Genomic DNA, 20,580 nt, shown 5'->3' with positions numbered 1-20,580 from the left:
TCAGGTTGATTTAGAGAAAATCGAAAAATCGAAAGCAGTAGAATCTAGATATGTTTACAAAGTAAGTTACGTATTTACACGAATGGAAATGGAAGAAATAATATTCACCTCCGAATACATACATGCTTCATTCGACAAAATTCCTGTTCTCTCTCTCATTGCATCTAATATGAAATATTTTTAGATCCATTAAAATACACAACAATCCTATTAATTCTCCAAGGTTTTGATCTTCTCAAGGCAGTTCTGCATTCGTTGGTTAGCATCTGGTGAGAGACGGTCCCCAGCTAATATTTTGTACTGTTCGTATTTCGACTCGTCACACTTCAAAGCAGCAATTTTGCAGGCCCTTATACCCCCTAATAGAAATTAAAATTGGAAAAAGAAAGATTAGTTTCTTAGTAAAACATATATGCAAGTTCAAATAGCATCATTAAAAACACTGCAAATAACTGGCCAAAAATTCATGTTCGCATACAAAAAAAATAAGATTATGAGAAACTATTTTCATGTAAAATTACAAAGTGTCAGCGTTCGACATTCAAGAGTTAAAAAAATGTTTTAACAAGTCGTTTGTTTTTGCTACAAAGAGGCCTCTCAATCATCTGAATATCCAATCGTGTCCGTGGTGTTTATGAAAATGTCTCTAAACATGACATTAACAACATGTACAACATTTTTTTTTCTGCAATGTATGGAACGATACCATTATCTAAAGCATGACAAAATGCAGAAAAAAACGATTGCACCATAACACGAAACTATCAAATCAATAAAACATATGGTGGTAAACCAGAGATAAAGAACGAATGGAGTTTTATACAACTTACCACTAAGGTCAAGAAGGTTGAAAACCACAGGACAGTTTCCTATACTCTTAACCATAGTAATAGCAGTCCAAACTTTCTGATACTCCTCTCTTGAAGTTCTAAAAATGCAGATTTTCGTAATTGGATTCACATACTTAACTGCAGGGAAAGTAAAAAAAAAGGCGGAGTTAAAGACGATTAGTCGCATGCAACTAACATATACAGAAACAGAAGCTCCCAAAGTAATAATCTCACCTTGAAACGAATGCATCGACGAGGCTAGACCACATTCACCGAAGTTTGTGAGAATGCTTTCCTTGATGGCGTTTGATAAATTTAATTGTGTGATAATAATCGGATCATGCAATGAATTGTCTTTGTTCGGATCCAGAAACACCTCCATCACCATGTATCTGTTCTTAAATCCTACCATCGCGTTTCACCTGCACGAGTTTTTAATCATCAAATGTTTAAATGTCACATACGAAGGATAACAAATATCGTTCCGTAAAACTGAATTCAAAGATCGAAGCTGAACTAAAATGCAAATTCCCAATACGCACACAAATGAGGATGAACATATAAAATCAATTCCGAGAGAACCCTACGTTTACGTTATCTATACATGTTAGTCTACAAGCACACAAATTCCACTAGGTGTTACTGTTCACGATCGCGTGAAATATCCAATTTACAAAAAAACATCAAATTGCTGCCCATTTAAGCTACTTATTAATACAGACAAACATAATTTTTTTCCCAGTTGAAAAATCGATGCTTGGTTTTCATTCTTTCAGATTCGTGTTTATCATTCAAAAACTAATACTGAAACATTTACCATAAATATCGGCCTGGATTTCAGCTACTGCCGCCTCTATCGCCGGTTGAAATTGGACGAGGCTTGTGTGCGGTGGGCAAAGGAATCAAAGGAAAACCGAAACCTCAAACGCTTCTACACTTGGATCGAAGTTTGAAATCGCGACTGTGCGGTGGGCGGAGGGCGGCGGTGGTGGTGGTGCACTGGTCGCCTCTTCCCGAGTTTAGGCCCAGACAATTGGCCCATTAGGGTTAGTTGGCGGCCCAATAATATAGGCCCATGCTTTTTGTGAACAAAAACATTTCCACGTCAATGGAAACGCGCTGGCTACGTGGCCCATTTTTATTGGGTGTTAGTTAAATAGGTAGTCAACTACTCAAACTACTAATTGTTTTTGATGCAGTGACTTGTGAATAATTAGTTTTATTGATCATAAAAAAAACTTGTAAATGATTAGTAAATTATATATCCACATAAATATTACGAAATCCACATAATTGAATGTACACACTATAATCCCTTTCCAAGGGTTCAAGAATCTCTTATTTTTTTCCTAATCAATGCAACACATTTATAGTAAGATATCTTGAATTATTGATGAAGCATTATAGAATTAAATGGGAATTTATTGGTGCTTATTAATCTTTGATTTTTGCACATAATCACACACACTCATGTGTATACATGAGTAATTAGTGAATGATTATTGGGGTTATATGAGATAACCCCCTTATGCAATAATCTTAGAGGCTTAAAACCAATTTTTAATTTACAATTAGGGATAACCCCCTCATTGATCATAATACCCCAATTACCCTTATTATATTCATAAAATATATAATTAAATTAGTTTTACATAAATCAAATCCCACTAATTTGGATTCCACTATTAATCTCTCTCCCAAAATAACTCCCCTCAAATCACGGTATATAGAAACTAAATATTCACCAGGAAAAAAACCTTCTCCGATTTACACATCGCCCCTTCCATGGCTGCCTCGAGGATCAAAAAATCTTAAGTGGGCATGACAAAATAGTTGGTTTGCCATAAACCCCTTTATCAGACTATTGAAGAATTTTCTACTACCGTCCGTCGAATTAAACCCCTTGAAAACGTAAGTTTATTATCCATGTTCTTGTGTCTCTGAAATTTTCAGCCATTTGGACAAAAATAGTGCATGGGTTCGTATTTTGATTTTTAAGAACAACTATTTTAATTTTTTTTTGTCGCTGTTAAGAAAATTTTTATTGCAATTTTACAAATCACTGTTTAGAAAAGTAATTTTTTGAGATGAATTTACTTTAAAACAACTGTTATTTTAAAACCCCTATTTAACACTGCTATATCCATTACTGTATACCACTACATTGAAATGAAGATTGTCGGTAAAAATTGCATTTGTGTTTGTAATTTGATTGAGGTTCTATATGTAAGCATAATGAGAGTTCCTATGTTAGAATATCCCTATACCGAATGCAATTGATTGATACGTATTGAAAAAAGACATTATTTTTAAAACCACTATTTAACAACGGTTATTACAAACAGTGTGTGATTGTGTGAGATGCACTATTATGTGAAGCTCTTATTTAGAAGTCCCTATTGATACAGTTATACACATTAATTAATACCACTACATTGAACTGAAAGTTGTTTCTATAATGCATCTGTGTTGTAATGTAAACCCTTTGGTTAATTCAGTTTTTAAAAGTTCTTAGTTAAAAACACCTATTTATAAATATGTTATTCCAAACAGTGTATACTTGTATGACGTGAACTACTATTTAAACTCTTGTTAAAAACACCTATTTGAAAACTGTTAAGTCTGGTAGTGTATATCAGTACAGTGAACTGAATCTTGGTTGTATAGTGCATCTGTGTTTTAAATTGACGTATCTACTATATGCCATTACAATTAAAACCATTATTTTAAAAACACTATATATTACTGATGTTTTGCATTTTACACGGCTCTTTAAACTTATGAACAACAATTGATATTTTGTATTGGCATGTAGTATTGGATCTGCGAACGGACAAAGCTAGTCAATCCAGTTAAAGAAGACGCATTTCCGAGATTCCTAAAGTGGCGATTGTCAAGTTTCAGAAACACAATAGAAGAATTCGCTATAAAGGGCATCAAAACAGATGATGTCAATACAAAGCCAATTTCTAAAACAGCTATCGAGCACGCAATATTTTGCGGAAAGCAGGTAGATACATATGGCAGTGACACAGACGTTCATCAAGACGGCGATGAAGATAGAATGACAGCATTTCAGCTGGTGATGGGCTTGATGTTGACGACAACATTCAAGAGTCCGATGACAACAACGACACAATTCCAAACTCCAAATCATGTTTTGCGGCTGATACTGAAGAGCAAATAGACATAGATGATGTCCCCCTAGCTGCTTGGATTGCCAAGTATCCAGAACTGATAGCTACAATTTCAACGCAAGAAAAGTCAATACAAAATTTGCAACAAGAACTTGCGTCCGCCGAAGTCGAGTCTACAAAGTTGAAAAATAAGGTGGCACATCTGGAGAGCTTGAATACACACATTGAAGCGCAGTTTAGTCGTCTATCTGATATACCAACCAACGACATCCAGATCGAGTGGTCCTCATCCATACGCTTGACAAAAGAACTTGAAATTGAAAGGTCCGCATCGGCACGATTTGGTAAAGAACTTGAGTTGGAGAGGTCCACATCAAGCAGGCTTACTAAAGAGCTTCAGGATGTTAATACGAAACTTGTTTTGGATTTTTCTGTTTCTGCTTGCATTGGTTTTTGATCAGTTTTATTGAAGTACTTTGTTATGTTTTGACATCTAGCGTTGCAAAGTTTTTTGGGTATCCTATGCTGCTAAGCCAATTAAAGATATTTGCAATGTAATATGAATTTTTGAAGTAAATTATATATTGCAAAATTTAGGTTTTTTTTCGTATGTGTTGATAAATATTTCTGGTTGACATGCATAATTCCACTATACCAAAGTATGTATCCAACAAATCTCTGGGGCAAATGGTTATGAAAATGTATATAATGTGTATAATGTATATATGATCCACTATTCTTAATCAAGTAATTGCTATTTGTAATTCATTTACACTGATAATTATCAGTACCAGAATCACTGGTTTGTTAATTAAACCACTATTTATTCAAAAATAACTATACGTGTAGTACCAAAATCACTATTTGAATTCAGTTACATAGATATCTATCAGTACCAAAACCACTATACGTAATCAATTAATTGCTATTTATTCCAAAACCACTATTTGAATTCATTTACATTGATAACTATTAGTACCAAAACCACTATAAATTGAATTCATTTGCATTGATAGTTATGAGTACAAAACCACTATACGTAATCAACTAATTGCTATTTGAAATCATTTACACATTGATAGTTATGATTACAAAACCACTATATATAATCAACTAATTGGTATTTTGAATTCATTTACATTGATAACTATCAATACCAAAACCCCTGGTTTTTCATTTAAACCACTATTTATTCCATATATTGATGCTATACAGATATGTGGAAGTATATATATTGTCAAAGCCAAATATAGGTAAAACACTGAGCAGTGCATGTAATAATGATTATATAACAAATACTTTGTATCGTAATTGCATTATCCAGTATTTAGTAATGCAATGCAAATTATATACATTATTTAGTACACAATCCACTAATTCTGTATGATATAGATGACATACAGTGTAGTACTTATATGAAACGACACTCAGCCGTAACCCTCGAAGACTCATTTTTCACGTAAACATATTCGAAGCTAATCTCAATGGAAAACTTGACAAGCGACTTCCGAAATTCATCGGCTCCACCTACAAACGCTTGGTCTGCATCTTTTATCAAGTTCGCCCATTCAGCACTGAGCAATCTCTTACCACCGAGTGGCTGGAATAACATGCGTGTTTTGTTGCTCAGCAACAACCACATTCCTATCATATTGAAACAATGAAACCAACGGCTGCGCCACCTGTAATGGATTGCAATTATTCACCGGGGCAGAACCACCTTCGGCTTCCTTCACCGTTACTTCAACATGTCTTACGTTTAAGTCTTTCATCAGGAGAAACATGGATGTTACATCTTCATCGTCCTGCGTAAGCGTGAGGTTGCGCCCATTGATCATAGCCCATTTTGACCATATAAATTTTATCAACATTACATAATTAATACCGGCCGACCATCTCTTGATTGCAACCGTTCCTCTAAATCTAAACAAAATCGTACCGGCCGACTCCATCTACAAACATAAACAATTAACACATAAGGATTTCGAATCACTCGTATACCATTAATTATACCAGTAAGACTATCAAACAAAACAAAATTACCAAATCATATTGTGCTTATGTAAATTCATAACACATGAATTATTAAGCGTCAACATTACATGCCAATATACATTGGAATATTTAATTCCACAAAATTCCTATACACAAATTCGCACAATAAACAAATTCAAACACGGAATACATATAATGGTTTTTTAACTCATATTGTATACCATTAACACAGAAAACACAAATTCAAACACGGATTACATATAATGGTTTTTCTAACTCATATTGTATACCATTAACAGAAGAATACCTGATATAGAGAACAATTCCGTGTTTAGTCGGCTACGCAATGCTAACTCCGTTCAGACGAATTTTTTTTTTGGAAAAGCGTTCTGTGTTTAGTCGAGTAGGCGCAGAAGAAGAATACCAACAATACTGTGTAAAATAGTGATTTCTTTTGAGATTGTTTTACGAAATTTAATTCATCTCTGTGAAACGGTGTACCAGAAAAGAAGGGACGAGATATGAGAGAGATATTATTTTAGACGTGAGAACGTGCACAAAAATAACGGAACGATTCATTCATTGAAAAAATCGATATTTTCTTAAAGGAGAAAATATATTGTCCATATATAAATAGGGGTAATATAGAAATATCATACATAAAAAATCTATTAAAATATAATTTGGATTTATCTCAAAAAGGAGAATATTTTTTGGGCCTATACTAAGTGCAAATAGCATATGGAGGGGTTATATCAAATAATCCCATGATTATTACAGTTAACAATCACCGGGTGCAGAATATAACTATCTTAATTAGATTTGTTCACGTTATCGCATTAAGTCCGAGTTAGAAACAAAATATTTTTTTCCTTAATACGTGACTAATGTCAAGATTTTCTTCTCTAATTGTATAATTTTCTAAATAATAAAATAGTAGTTGAGTATATATATATATATATATATATATATATATATATATATATATATATATATATATATATATATAAAATATATATTTATTACTCTATATGGAAACATAAAAAGTGGGTGTGGGGGGTCACGTGAATGCACCTCCGTCTCACTCGCACTCGCTTGGATTCACATTAACTCCCGCGACCAATATTCAAGCTATGAGAATTTCATCTGCATTTCATCTGCATTTCACCCGCATTTCACTTAAACATGATGCAGCGCTAATTTGCACTTTACCCCTCAGTTGATATTATATTAATTTTTTATCCCTTATAATAGAAAAAATAATGCTATGCCCCCAAAACTTATGTTAATGTCACTTTTTTCTTAAATCTATGCATTTATTTCAATTAATTTTGAGTTTTCATACGTCTAGCATTCACTTTAATTAATTTTGATTGGATATTTTACTCATAAAGCATTTATAGTCCAATTGCTAATAAGTTATTGGACAAACTTAAAATTTATTATTACTTGAGGGAGTAATGTGCAATTTTCACTTTATCTGAAAGGAAAATAATAAATTATTTTTCCCCAACGTATAGTACATGAAAATTGGATGACTTTTTTGTTTTCTCTATAAATACACCCACCTCTCTCCCCATAATTGTCCCTTCTTTTGATTATTCAGTATAGTGTGTGCGAGTGTGTGTGAGAGAAAGAGCGAGAGCGAAGGAGTCCGAGTCTAGAGAGAGAAAGCAGGGGTTGCTGGTTGCTGATTGGTCTATTTTTTCTCCGTAAGTTCTTTCAATTTGTTGAAATACTCTTAATTAATTCGGTTTATATGGAGAAAGGTGTTTCTGCTATGCGTGATTTTTGCATGGAGGATTCTTAGCAGCTAACTTTTTTGTACGGATCTGGTCTTTTTTCTTGTGCGTATGATTTAGATTGATGTTTGAAATGGAAGTGTGTATCCCTAAAATAGTGTAATCGAGTGAAAAAGCTTTATTGATTTATTTTCTGTAAAAAAGAAAAAAATTAGGTCAGAAGGTTATCAACAGGACGTTTCCAGTATGTTTCGTGTATTTACTGCGTGCAGTTTGTTGTTATCAAAAATCAAGGATTAATTTAATAATTGTATTGACGTTTTGCTTTACAGATCTCTCTAGCTTCAGAAAATTCTGTGTTAATATTTTATTATTTAATGAGTTTGTGTCGGAGGAAACCATGGAAAGGGGTGAATTGGATGATGAGTGGGGAAAAAACAAATAAAAAAGCTCGAAACGTCACCGATTAACTTTTTTCATTGTTCAAAATTGCAATCCAGAAGGTTTCGATTGTCTAAGTATTGCCTCTTCGTTTTAATTCGAGAAGCCTCATACCAAATCGAAAACTATCCATAGTTTCTCAGTTCCCTTCAAACCCTAATACTTCCCTCTTGTTTTGTGGGTCTGCAGAGCATCTGATTGGGAGTGTGCGATTCTTTGAAGGGTTGATACTTTACCGAACCTAAATCAATGGAGGTATTTGGCAAATCTGTGGTAGCTCTTTCTACCAATGTTATTTATCTGTCAACTATTCTTGGCCAAGATGGGCCTAACCCAGTTCACAAGTGTGATTGGAAATGCGAAAACGAAAATGTAATCGGGAACATGTATCGCTGCAAGATAACAGGGATGACGCATATTTGCGACAAAAACTGTAACCAGAGAATTTTGTATGATAACCATAGCTCCCTCTGCAGAGTCAGCAAACAGGTTTTCCCTCTAACGCCAGTTGAGCAACAAGCTGTGAGGGGTGTTCGGAGGAAGCTCGACTCTGAGAATTGCCCCACAGAGAGCTGTGCTTTTAAGCGCAGAAGGGATGCCCAGTATAATCCCTCGCCATTCGAGAGGTCATTTACTTCTGTGGGTCCCATCTGCAGCCCGATTGGTGATGGCATGGATATGAGCTAGATATTATAACTGCTAATTTCAAATCTGTCTTCGTCTTTCTTTCTTTTTCTCTTTTTTCTTACTTTCTCATGAATGAGTTTAAAGACTTAAGGAGTTCATTGAGTACCTCAATGCAGACTTTTATGTAGGAAAACTATATGTTTAACTTTCCTTTATTTGAGTTGTAGCTGTACCTATGTTGTGAGAGACTTTAACTCTTAGGAATTTTATGACGCTATATCCTGTGAACTTATTATGAAGCTCGAATTGCATTTGATAGCGGTTTGCAGCTTGAACTATGAACAGGGAACTAGAATGCTTAGCCTTTTTTCTATTTAATGTTCGATCTCTCCTTAAACTGTTTTATTTTTCTTTTTGCGATTTGTGATCTTTATTTATTATTGTGATTTATTTGGGAGAAAATGTATGATAATTCATTCAGTAGTTTATTTGATTTGTAACATTCGTCTTAGCTAGAAAGTAACTATAATTTTCCGAGAGGCGGCTTCCCTCACACGATAGAGAAATGTCTCGTTCATCAGGTCAGGAGGAGGATCAATAAGACCTTGATTTTATGTGAAACACTATCACTGATTAAACATTCTCCTTTATTTGTATTGTGTTGCAGGTCAGGGATGAAGACCTCTATTAATTATATGTTTGGTTTGCTTCCCTTTTTTCTAGTGTTAATGCTTTCACTGTGATTTTCCGTGTAATCTGTGTTTCTAAATTTTATGTCATTCTTGCAGGATCTGAAGCGTATGCGATTCAGGAGAGTTTTTGAATATAAATATAGTTTATTCTATTAGTAATGTTGATTTGTTTTCTGATATTGGAGAAGTTTCTAAAAATATATTTTCGTTTTTTTTGTCGCGCAGGAAAAAAGGTTGTTGTTCTTCCATTAGTTGCAGCTGAGGAATGGCCATGGGCAGTAGTTTCAAACATTTCAGATCGTCGTCGAATCCATAGAAACAGAGTTCTTAATTTGTTGACTCAGTGAGTTCTTAATTTGTTGATCTCGTCAGTTAGCTTCAATGGTGATTATTCAGTGTTTCTTGGAAGTTGGTCATTATCCACAATTTATTTTCTGTGATTCAGACCCCTTTGAAAGGTCTTAATTTTAAATGAGATCTACTGATGATTCTGTGTGATTACCAGACCTCTGGACATTGTATATATATATATATATATATATACAAATATCATGTTTGACTGTAATAATATACACTAAATGTTTTGTCTTTTAGATGTGAGTGATCTACCATGTGCTGAATTAAATGATCCCCCATTTTATCCAAATGACCGTTATGGCCTCGTCGTGGTTTGGAGAAGTATAGTAGTATTTGCAGGTGGCCGTGCAATGTATAAAGAAAATCTAGACAAGTTGTTCAACTATCTTTTTCTGGACTGAGTCAACTTTTTTTTTTTTTTTTTTTAACGTGGACTGAAGTTTTGCAGTGGTTATTAATATTATTTTAACCGGCATGTGGGATGAATTTATTAAGTTGTTGAGGATTATAAAATGTATTTAACGTTGGAGAAGATTTTGCTTGTTGGTAATCATGGAGTAGGTGGAAGGAAACCAACCTCTCCACCATAATAAGAAACCAATATAATAATAAATAAATAAAGGAGAGAGAGAGAGAGAGAGAGAGAGAGAGAGAGTCATAAATAAGAGGTACGACAAAAAAAAACCAAGAAAATATATAATAAATGATGCTAATACCGACACAATGAGCCAAAGGCAACTGCATATTGATGGGCTTGGACCCAAATTTGTTATACACGTGCATATGTTGGCCCAACAGATAATTAGATCCCAAATAATTAGCCCAAGTTAATGGGCTAAAGCCCGTGAAAAGTCATTCTTTCGCTTGGAGACAATTGAATTCCGAGTTCAATGTATGAAATTATTAAATATAATATGAATGGATGCCTTAAAAATGGATGTGAGGAATAAATTTATATCTAAAATCCCACTTTTGATCGGCATAGTTCTGCAACTGCTAACTGAAAGAAAGGAATTTCTTGCGATCGAGGCCAACCAAAAATGTAAGAAATACTAAACCCAGATGCACAATCTTGCGGCTGACTGACAGATGATTTTTCGCAGAAGCAACGTATACCTCGTACCAAGGTATATATTCATATATGTAAGTAACGTGCCTAAAACTTCCCCTTACTCATGGCATCTTTGATTTCTCTTGTTCTCTTTTCATTCTTTACCACCACCTCTTTAGCTTGCACATTTACCATCACTAACAATTGCCCTTACACAATATGGCCAGGCACGTTATCTGGTGCAGGAACACCACCACTTTCTGCAACAGGGTTCCAACTCGATGCTGGCCAGAGCATATCAATCCCCACCGTACCAGGGTGGTCTGGCAGGATCTGGGCTAGGACCGGTTGTTCCTTTGACGCAATGGGTGTTGGCTCGTGCATAACCGGAGACTGTGGTGGGAGGCTCGAATGTGGCGGCACTGGTGCGAAACCACCGGCATCCCTCTTTGAGATAACCCTCGGAATTGGAGACCAGAAAGATTTCTACGATGTTAGCATCGTCGATGGCTATAATCTGCCGCTAGTTGCTGGACCAAGAGGAGTTGTTCGTGGTGATGGATGCAATGCCACTGGCTGTATAGCAGATATTAACATGGGTAAGTAAAGATGAACAAATGAAATATATTTATATAGATAACATGTCGTAATATACTGGAATGAAATAAAAAAAACAGGTTGCCCTAAAGAACTTCAAGTGATGGGGAGTGATGAAGGGGAAGGGGGAGTTGTGGCGTGCAAGAGTGCATGTGAAGCATTCGGGCTAGACCAATACTGTTGCAGTGGGGAGTTTGCCAACCCTACGACTTGTAGGCCGTCTTTTTATTCCGGAATATTCAAGAGAGCCTGTCCACGAGCTTATAGCTATGCATTTGACGATGGAACCAGCACTTTCACATGCAAGGCCTCCGATTATGACATCATATTCTGCCCCAATAGCGGGTAATGTAATCTCTTGAGATTTTTCCAATGCTCTTTAATCCTGCATTCAAATTCAGGTCAGAAAAATAGATGGGAATGAATTTTTATTTTTTTTCCTCATACAGGATGAGGAGAATAGATGGTGGATTACAGGCTCCAACAGCCGGAGTAAACCGGAATGGAAAGACTGCAAGGGCAGTTTCGTCTTCAACCACACTAATACCCTTCCCAGTATCGATAGTTGTTCTCCTCTTTACTCTATATTATTGGCATACCTGATACATCTCATGGCCTTGTTCTTGCCAAGTGGCACGACAGGAGATCACAGAGCAATTAACCTAAAAAGGCTGTTCAGTTCCAAGAAGATGTTGAAAAATAAGATTTGGACACGATTGATTTAACATACTGTAAATTTGTATTCCTGCGAAAGGCGTAAATGGTACTCGAAGTTTTTTGTTGCGATAAAAGCTAACTATTACAAGAAATACAGACTGGGAACTTTTGACGGTTGATATTCCTGTTCCTACTCACTATCATACCAGCAATAGAAACTGGTGATCATTGAAGTGCTTCTTTTGAGGAGAAATAATAAAATAAAAGAAATTAGTATAAAAAGTAACAGTGTCGTGAAATTTTGTTTCTCGTTCATTTCTTGGTTTTGCCTTTTTTAGAAACTTGAGGTTTCTTTTTCACTTTCTTGGCTGGCTTACCTCCTCCTGTGGGCTTTCCCTTTTTCCTTGCTGGACCCTGAATCAAGATTTATATCAAACAAAGACTCATAATAAAATGTTTAATAATTGACTAAAGAGAAAGAAAAGAATAATAAACATACTGATGTTTTATCAGGCTTTCTTTTGGTTTTTCCATCCAATTGTTCTTCACCTGCCTCTCCATGATCGGCTCGAGCGACGGGTTTGTCAGCTTCATCTTCTGAACCAAATGAAAATCCTTCCAGTGTTCCTAGTCATTCAGAAGAAAATAACTAAGACATGGCCTATATCTTTTGAGCAATCAAACTTAAACAAAATCTGTATATGGTATATCAAGTATATACTACAATAAAACCTCAAATAAATTCCTAACCTTCAACCATAGTCTCCGCCTCATAAACATTAGATTGCGGTTTCAACTGAATGTAGTCATTCATAATAGCCTCTATCTGATCAAATATCATAAAACTTAGACATTGATTATACATTAAGAAAAAAGAATATGATCCATATATTCCTGGGCTCGATAGGAAGAAACATAAATTAATATCTTGAGGCAGCTAGACAAACCTTTGCTTCTGATTGGCCAAAGCTTACCTGAAAATAAAATATATCTTATAACAGCCAGTGACAGTTTTATTCATACTCATAGGAAAGTTTCAGTGAGTGGGGAAAAGGAGTCAACAATAGATGGATTACCACACAGAATGTCCTTGATGGAACTATGGTTGTTTTATATATGGTTCCTGGGGAAAACAAAAATGAAAATTTTGTATGGATCAGATCACGTGAGAAGCAAATAAAACATGTACAGTAGCCGATCTGGTCAGATGCCCAAAATTAAATCCTGAACGCAATGCTACTATACAATGTGATTCTAAAATGGGAATTACATGTTGTCATCAAAGACAATAAGTGAATAAACTTTGATTATTTTGGTAATAGCTGATCCTATATAAAAGCGGACAACTAACCTTTCATAACAAAGGTAAGCATTCTACTATCAATACTCGAATAAATTCACATTTTGCAGATCAATATGAATAAAGTAAAGCAACTGCAAAATTCGAAGAAGCTTGCCTTTTAAATCCAAGAACATCTCATGATTTTTTGATGGATCATCTGAAATTACCACCCGTCCAACAGAACCAACATCACCACTCAAATCTATAAAATCACCTTCACACTCCACAAGTGCCTGCAGAACAGAGCACACAAAATGTCAATCTGTTGATCGCCCCAAGATGTAGAAGTTAAAATAAATAGATAAATATCTGACAACACATAGGAACTTTAAATTTCTCGAAGAATAAAAAATAACATTGTTCCTAGAGGTAGTAGATGAATGGAAATGTCGGCAAAGTCCGGATGTAATGTGGGCCGAAGTAAGATTATGTTGAGTTCTGATGAAAACCCAAAAGTGGTTCAGATTTTGACTTTACGAATGATTCAAGGCAATCAATCATGAAATGTCATTGTTGGCTAACCTTTGAACGTTGAACTTTATCTGAGAGCAACAATGGCAACTTTGAAGAGGATGCCTGCATTAGTAGATTACCATTATTGATTTATGGTACTTAACCATGATTAGCTGTAAACTCTGCTTGGCTACTAAAGCTTCTGACCTGAGGCCCAGGATGCTTTCCGGAGTTATCTTCCTTCACAATGTTGTCTTCCTTCACAATGTTGTCTTTAGTATCATCTTCTGGATAATGAAAAAGAGGGAAAATAATTAAATAGACGATCGACACGGTTTAAGATTTTGAAGATGCATTAATGAGTTTCAGGGTGTTTGATAAAACATCAAGACCAAAATATAGGCTCCTTACCTCCATTTATACTGCTACTAATGTTCTTCTTTGAGGTTTTTCTATCCTCTTTTCCCTGCTTCTTCATGGGAGAATTCGCCTTTGAGGCTTGATTCTTTGGAGATTCTCCATCATGGTTAAGGATAAGATTATCAATTTCCTTTTTATTTTCTGTCGTGAGATCTTTATCTGGAGATATTTCTCTCTTTGTGGCTTTATCCTTTTTATGGGTTGGGGCATCTCCAGAAGACTCCGAATCTGACGACAGTGACCAAAAGGAATGATTCTGGTCCTATTCAAGGATCAGATATTTTTGCATTAGGCATTACAGCATTTTGCTCAAGCAAATATGACTATAGGAAGCAGCATCATGAAAAGGAGAGGAAATAAAATCTTGAATCCTATAGCACAATGACTCTTCAATATACAAAGGTCAAATTTATCTCGTTTGCAATGTATCACGTCATGTATCTCCAAATTACTAAGATTTAACCAGTAACATATTAAATTCTCAAATAGCGGATATAATTTTAGGACAAAAATGCAAATTGTCGTAGCAGTTTTTGCAACCATAGACACGCTATAAGCTAGACATGGCCTAAGAAGTACGAACTTTAGTCCCAAATGAGGATGAAGCCTAAGCTGATAGACCTTCAAGGAAATTCATAATTGTATATCAACTGATCTACCAAAAAAGATGAGAAGAAGAAGCTCCTTACATTAGATTTATCATGCTTTTCAGGTGTATTTCTTCTATTGGTTTCTTTTCCTTTTCCCCTCTTTCCTGCATCATTGTAAAACATGAACATGCAAATAATTCCACATGAATCAACTTTCTCTGCCTTTCGCCATTCATGGATAAAACATAACAATCAAAGTGCATGATAACTAATACATTAGTAAAACTACAAACGACTACCTTCTCTCACGCTGTCGTCCACATTCTTCCTTTTCTTCTCTGGCGTCCGCTTTACTTTATCACTTTTCCTGGAAGACTTATCTTCGACGGACTTCTCAACTACAGATACTTTTCCATCATCGTTATCATTAATGCTCGAGGCCTGATTTTCTTCTTTCTTGAACAATTTACTGAGGTTTATACCATCCTCATCGTCACTTACTGGACTATAATCCAATGGTGTGTCTGACCCAGATGACAATTCTATAGTCGATAGAGTTGGCGGCTGTTAAACCAACAAAATCCACACTTAAGCATCCAAAAACTTCAATCAACTAAACTTAGGATGTACATTTTTTACATTGCACAGGGAAACCCCGGGCTGCATCAACATTCCACAAACATCCATGGCAATCTTAAAATCATTGATCAGCTGGGAGTTAAACTTAATTAAGTTAAGCTAATTAAAACAATAAGAAGCCACAACTTTACAGTAAACTGGGGTTTTTTTTCATATATACAACATTACAAAAAATTTACAGTATACCTAAGAAAAAATTGGTTCAATACTTTAATTGATGCAGCTACGAACGTAGAATTCTTAAATCGATAGAATTAGGAAAGATAAATTGAAACTATAGGATTTAACTGCATGCCCGGAAAATAAATTGCATAATTAAGGTAAAAATCTGCAGTAAATAGAACGATTAACAACACCTGAAAAGAACGGAGCCAATCCGGAGATTGTTCTCTGGAGTCGTCGCCCATCTGAAGTTCTAGCTAATGGTTACCAGAAACTAATCTAAAACCCTAGTTATGGCAAGGGGGAGCACCTTCTTCCAATGGCGGATGAATAAAAATGAATTTGGTACTTTCCCTCCGGGATTTTTTTGCAGAAACTACCCTGTAAAATCTCTAATTGCCGTACACACCCTCATGTTAAAAACATTAGCAACAATCCCCCTATAAAAATTAGTCAAAGCAATAAAGGCCCTTGACAACTTATCGTGAGGTACACTCGCCATACATGCGAGTGGCGGTGCAGTTTTGGCCTGAAAATACCTAAATATCCTTTAGTTATAAATGTTTAAAAATTACAAATTCACCCCGTAAGTTTCAGACCCCAAGTGAAGTTTTCACAATTTTCAATTCAGTCCTTCATATTTTAAAAAAAGCCATCTTCCCAGGCCCCACTCTTCTTAATTGTGATTTTTTACAGCAAAAACCAGGTGGAGAATCCAAAGGATCGGCGACTCCTTAATAATAATAAAAATGAAATAATATTTAAAATTCTATAGGGATAGTTTAGTTATTTCATGTAAGTCAACAATCAAATTTTAAATAAGGGGCGGTTTGGTTTGTAAAACAAATATAGGCGGGTTATTACTAATTCTTTAGAATATGAGGATTTTTTCGCCAATTAGGAATAACACAGGGGCGTCTGTGATATTAGCTCCTTTCCCTCGATTTGAATTCGGTTTTACATTCTTGTCCCTGGAAAAGTTTGAAATTGCAGTTTACTTTTCTCCCCAATTAGGGACTGTTTGGCCCTTTTAAATCATCTATGAATAAAAGAAAAGCAAAAATAATTTAAAATAAAGTAGTATTCACTTTTTAATTTAAAAGTGAATAAAGTAGTATTCACTTTTTAATTTTTATTAGAGCAACTCCAATGCTAAACATGAAAATTGGATTATCAAATACTCATTTGATAATTAAGATAATATTTTAATATCTATTTACAATTTATCTACTCCAACCATGGTTATCTAAATCAATAATCAATTGGAAGTTTTTTAGTAGTTTTATTTGTAATTGCCACGTGTCATTTTGTGATTGGATGTTTAGGTAGTTATTTTTTTGATAACTCAATTTCCGGGATGTATTTTTACATTCAAAGAGGTAGAATATCAAAATATTTACCCACTTTGATACTTCCATTGGAGTGGAAAATTTTAATTTTGGAATATCAAAAAGGTGGTTTATGGATTTGATAATCCATTTGATACTCCCATTGGAGTTGCTCTTAGATTATAATTTATAACAAAAGTTATTTTTACTATAGCAAATGAAATGTGAAATAATGTATGTGCATAAGAATTGAGGATTTATTTTATTTTATTTTTTGTATATAAGAATTGAGGATTATTAAATTGTGAATAAATAAAACTAATGCAAAATACTTTCCAAATATATATGAGATGAAAAAAGCGAATGAAATGTTTTCCAAACACAGCCCAAAGGTTTGAGGGGTGAAAATGAAATTTGCCGAAATGTTTGCCACACTGTTATCCAATTCCACCCCTCTAAAAGCCGAAACCTCCATGGGACCAAAGTTCTAACTCCACACTCCACAGCCAAAACCAAAACAAGGAGTAATGGCGGCGGAAATTCCAACGAAGGCCGGCGGTATGATGGGGCAACCTCAGCAGAATCCACTTGCCTTGGTGCAGTTCAAGCTGAAGGAGGTGGAGACTAAGTTTAGGGGCTGGCTGGCTAAGCAATCGTTGCCGGTGGAGGCGGCCGTCGTCACCACCACCAGCGCTGCCCAGGGAGCCGCTATTGGCGCTTTCATGGGGACTCTCACTGGCGACGCGTCCTCGTTGATCACGCCGCCGCCGAACGCGGCCAACTTTAACCCGGACGCTATGGCTTCGCTCAAGCAAGCTCAGGTCAACTAATTTCTGTTTACTGAATTTCTTATTTGTTTGTGTAGGTATTTCCATTGGTTTTATTCGGTTGTTTATAGTGGATATGTCACGATGCTAAATATTTTGCCCCTTTTTCTTCTTTCAGTAGGTTAAAATTAGTCCATAGCTCGATTAATCACTTAAAAATAGGGTTTAATTTATACTTTTTGGCTGATTATGTAATCGACAGCGTGTTTTCAGAATGTGTGTTGAGCAGTTAGCTAGTTATGTTCAATTGAAAATTGATAAGTAAGTGAAACAATTAAACTAATTTTAGCCAAAAAATTTTGCATTCATAAGGCTTAAGTGAATTATAGTAATTGGACTTTCGGTTGAGAAGGTATTTGCTTAATACTTTGATGCAATTTGTGAGAAAGGTTATGAAGGCGTGCGTATACTGTGTTTTTGCTGTGCAGGCTCTTGCTGGAGGTCCGTTGATACAAGCACGCAACTTCGCTGTTATGACAGGTGTCAATGCCGGTATTTCATGTGTCATGAAAAGATTGAGAGGCAAGGAAGATGTTCAGTCTAGGTATGGATTTGCTAGAATGAATTACCTATCTTTACGCCGCGTCTCTGTTTGTATAGGTGTTGCACAGTAAAAATAGAAACAAAAATAAAATGGACAATTTTTTCGATTCTAGCCATGTTTACCTCGTGTTTCAAGGCATTACATGTAGACCAATCATAACTTATTTTTGTGTGCAAATTAAGATGTATTATTTCCCTATTTCCCTGTTAATATGTAGTCTGTTATTACGTAGCGTTTAAGCCTCTTCCGTCTGCTTCTAAGATTCATCTCCATCCCCTTAAAAAAAAATTTAGACGTTTGTGCACATGTCTGATGATAAATGTTGGGAGCATGTCTCGTTCTGATATTTTCTCTTCTTGAAACTTCAGTATTTATAATATTACTTTTGTGAAACTTCATAGACATTTATTGAAATAGCTATGGAAATATCACAGTATTGGTTAAAGAGCACCTTATCGCAAAGAACGATGATGCCAAACTGCAATAACTCCTTCAGCTTTCTACTTACTTTTTAATAGTGAGAGCTACTCCCGTAGTCATGGTGGGAAGAATGCAGATGGATTTTCTAAATTCTGAAAAATATTTGCAGAGCTAGTTGTGAAAATAAATCTACTTAGAAGTATGTGATTTAAACCCTTTCGACACATTCAAAACTTGTGTTTGCATCTATAAATATTATTCTTTTCCGATGGTGTGGATTAAGGAAATAGTTAAGATTGTGAAATCAAGGGAAGCTAAATAATTGAACCAGCAAACTAATGCTTGTGATGTACTAAAATATTACAAACTTCAAGCTAAAATTTATCTTGCTGGATGCATTATGCCTAATATATGTCGTCCATGATTGAAAATCTCAACCCAGCATTTCAATAATGTTTAAATGTCATGTTAATGTTAATTTCCTGGTTGCGGCAATTACAGCATGGTTGCAGCTTTCGGTTCTGGGGCCTTGTTTTCGTTGGTAAGTGGTATGGGCGGCCCAAATCAAGCAACAAATGCTCTTACCTCTGGCCTTTTCTTTGCACTTGTTCAAGGTGGAATTTTCCAGGTGAATTGACTTGCATTATACGAAACTTCTTTTTCTTTTTCTTTTTCTTTTTTTTTTTTTTGAAATGTTGACGCATAATATTACGACCCTTGAAATATTAATGAAATTGCTGTATTAGTAACTTGAAGTGCCTCTTGTCCTGATAACACATGGTCAATGCAGTTGGGACAGAAGTTCTCACAACCACCAGTTGAGGATATGTATTATGCCAAGGGACGATCATTATTAAGCAATCTCGGCCTACAGAATTACGAGAAGAATTTTAAGAAAGGCTTGTTGACAGACACCACTTTACCTTTGCTAACCGATAGGTAAGTGTGCCCTGAGTTATAAATAAATTAAAACTTGCCAAAAACAAAAAATCTGAGTGTTTGCTTACTAATTACTATGACCTTCCTTTTTTTTCTGTAGTGCTCTCAGAGACGTGAATATACCACCTGGACCAAGATTGCTCATTCTCGATCATATAGAGAGGTAAATCTAATATGATTCTTTAATCATAAGTACCGTTTTTATGATTTCTTGAAAATCTCAAAGTTGCGACTGTTTCTAACATTGATAGGGACCCAGAGCTGAAAGAGAAGCGGAAAAGCTCTCGTTGAAATCATTCGTTGATCAGTTGCTAGGAAACAGATTCTCTTGCATATAATGCAATTGAAAATTTTCTTTCATTGCTATGTTTTGGTGGTAGAATGCTGTGTTATTATACTTGCACTCAAGATTCATTGAGGAATATGATTTTTCCTTACGTCCTTCATGGTATATTCGATTAAAATTTCTGCAATTATACCCCTAATTGTTCTTCATTTGATGACTAGTTTGATACAATCGTATTTGACATAATTTGTGACTAATCCCGGGCTCGAATAATTTGGAAATAAAATTCGAAAATAGGAATTTCTGGAATTTTGAATAACTTATTTTTCAAAAAATTAAATTAAATGGGAATCAACATACATAAATCGTATATTATCTTCCAATTTTCACAATCCATTGAATTACCAGAGATTTAAAATTTTATTATTCGAGTTAGGATGGATGCGATGATGTATAAGATCAATCATTCATGTTCTGAATTTAAATTCGGAGTAATTTAATGGA

The 20,580-nt window shown here is 35.1% G+C and overlaps 5 protein-coding genes across 5 annotated transcripts; 3 read left to right on the top strand and 2 right to left on the bottom strand.

Moving 5' to 3' along the window:
• Positions 1–9: 9 nt before the first annotated feature.
• EMB1687 (ribonuclease P family protein / Rpp14 family protein) lies at positions 10–1,932 on the bottom strand. The gene is made up of 4 exons (XM_012988268.2): positions 1,648–1,932; positions 1,065–1,252; positions 831–968; positions 10–359 (listed from the first exon to the last, which is right to left on the bottom strand). The coding sequence occupies exons 2-4, from the start codon at positions 1,240–1,242 to the stop codon at positions 211–213; spliced, it is 465 nt and encodes a 154-aa protein (XP_012843722.2). The 5' UTR covers positions 1,243–1,252; positions 1,648–1,932; the 3' UTR covers positions 10–210.
• Positions 1,933–7,536: 5,604 nt separating this feature from the next.
• LOC105963809 (cyclic AMP-responsive element-binding protein) lies at positions 7,537–9,150 on the top strand. Its single transcript, XM_012988280.2, has 2 exons — positions 7,537–7,674; positions 8,335–9,150. Exon 2 carries the CDS (start codon positions 8,395–8,397, stop codon positions 8,830–8,832), a length of 438 nt encoding a protein of 145 aa, XP_012843734.2. The 5' UTR covers positions 7,537–7,674; positions 8,335–8,394; the 3' UTR covers positions 8,833–9,150.
• Positions 9,151–10,892: 1,742 nt separating this feature from the next.
• Positions 10,893–12,479, top strand: LOC105963827 (Pathogenesis-related thaumatin superfamily protein). The gene is made up of 3 exons (XM_012988305.2): positions 10,893–11,471; positions 11,550–11,814; positions 11,919–12,479. Exons 1-3 carry the CDS (start codon positions 10,997–10,999, stop codon positions 12,070–12,072), a joined length of 894 nt encoding a protein of 297 aa, XP_012843759.2. The 5' UTR covers positions 10,893–10,996; the 3' UTR covers positions 12,073–12,479.
• On the bottom strand, positions 12,186–16,183 carry BIN4 (double-stranded DNA binding protein). Its single transcript, XM_012988293.2, has 12 exons — positions 15,927–16,183; positions 15,231–15,495; positions 15,031–15,095; positions 14,333–14,603; positions 14,129–14,208; positions 13,991–14,044; positions 13,584–13,701; positions 13,203–13,249; positions 13,074–13,100; positions 12,877–12,952; positions 12,626–12,753; positions 12,186–12,540 (listed from the first exon to the last, which is right to left on the bottom strand). Exons 1-12 carry the CDS (start codon positions 15,975–15,977, stop codon positions 12,439–12,441), a joined length of 1,284 nt encoding a protein of 427 aa, XP_012843747.2. The 5' UTR covers positions 15,978–16,183; the 3' UTR covers positions 12,186–12,438.
• A 1,247-nt stretch (positions 16,184–17,430) lies between these two features.
• LOC105963837 (chloroplastic import inner membrane translocase subunit HP30-2) lies at positions 17,431–20,263 on the top strand. Its single transcript, XM_012988316.2, has 6 exons — positions 17,431–17,881; positions 18,316–18,431; positions 19,353–19,479; positions 19,642–19,790; positions 19,891–19,953; positions 20,042–20,263. The coding sequence occupies exons 1-6, from the start codon at positions 17,588–17,590 to the stop codon at positions 20,079–20,081; spliced, it is 789 nt and encodes a 262-aa protein (XP_012843770.1). The 5' UTR covers positions 17,431–17,587; the 3' UTR covers positions 20,082–20,263.
• The last annotated feature ends 317 nt before the right edge of the window (positions 20,264–20,580 follow it).

Source organism: Erythranthe guttata, chromosome 6 (assembly GCF_056151865.1).
Source record: "Erythranthe guttata isolate IM_541 chromosome 6, IM_541, whole genome shotgun sequence".
Lineage (NCBI taxonomy): Eukaryota > Viridiplantae > Streptophyta > Magnoliopsida > Lamiales > Phrymaceae > Erythranthe > Erythranthe guttata.
This window is presented reverse-complemented; position numbering and strand designations above follow the sequence as displayed.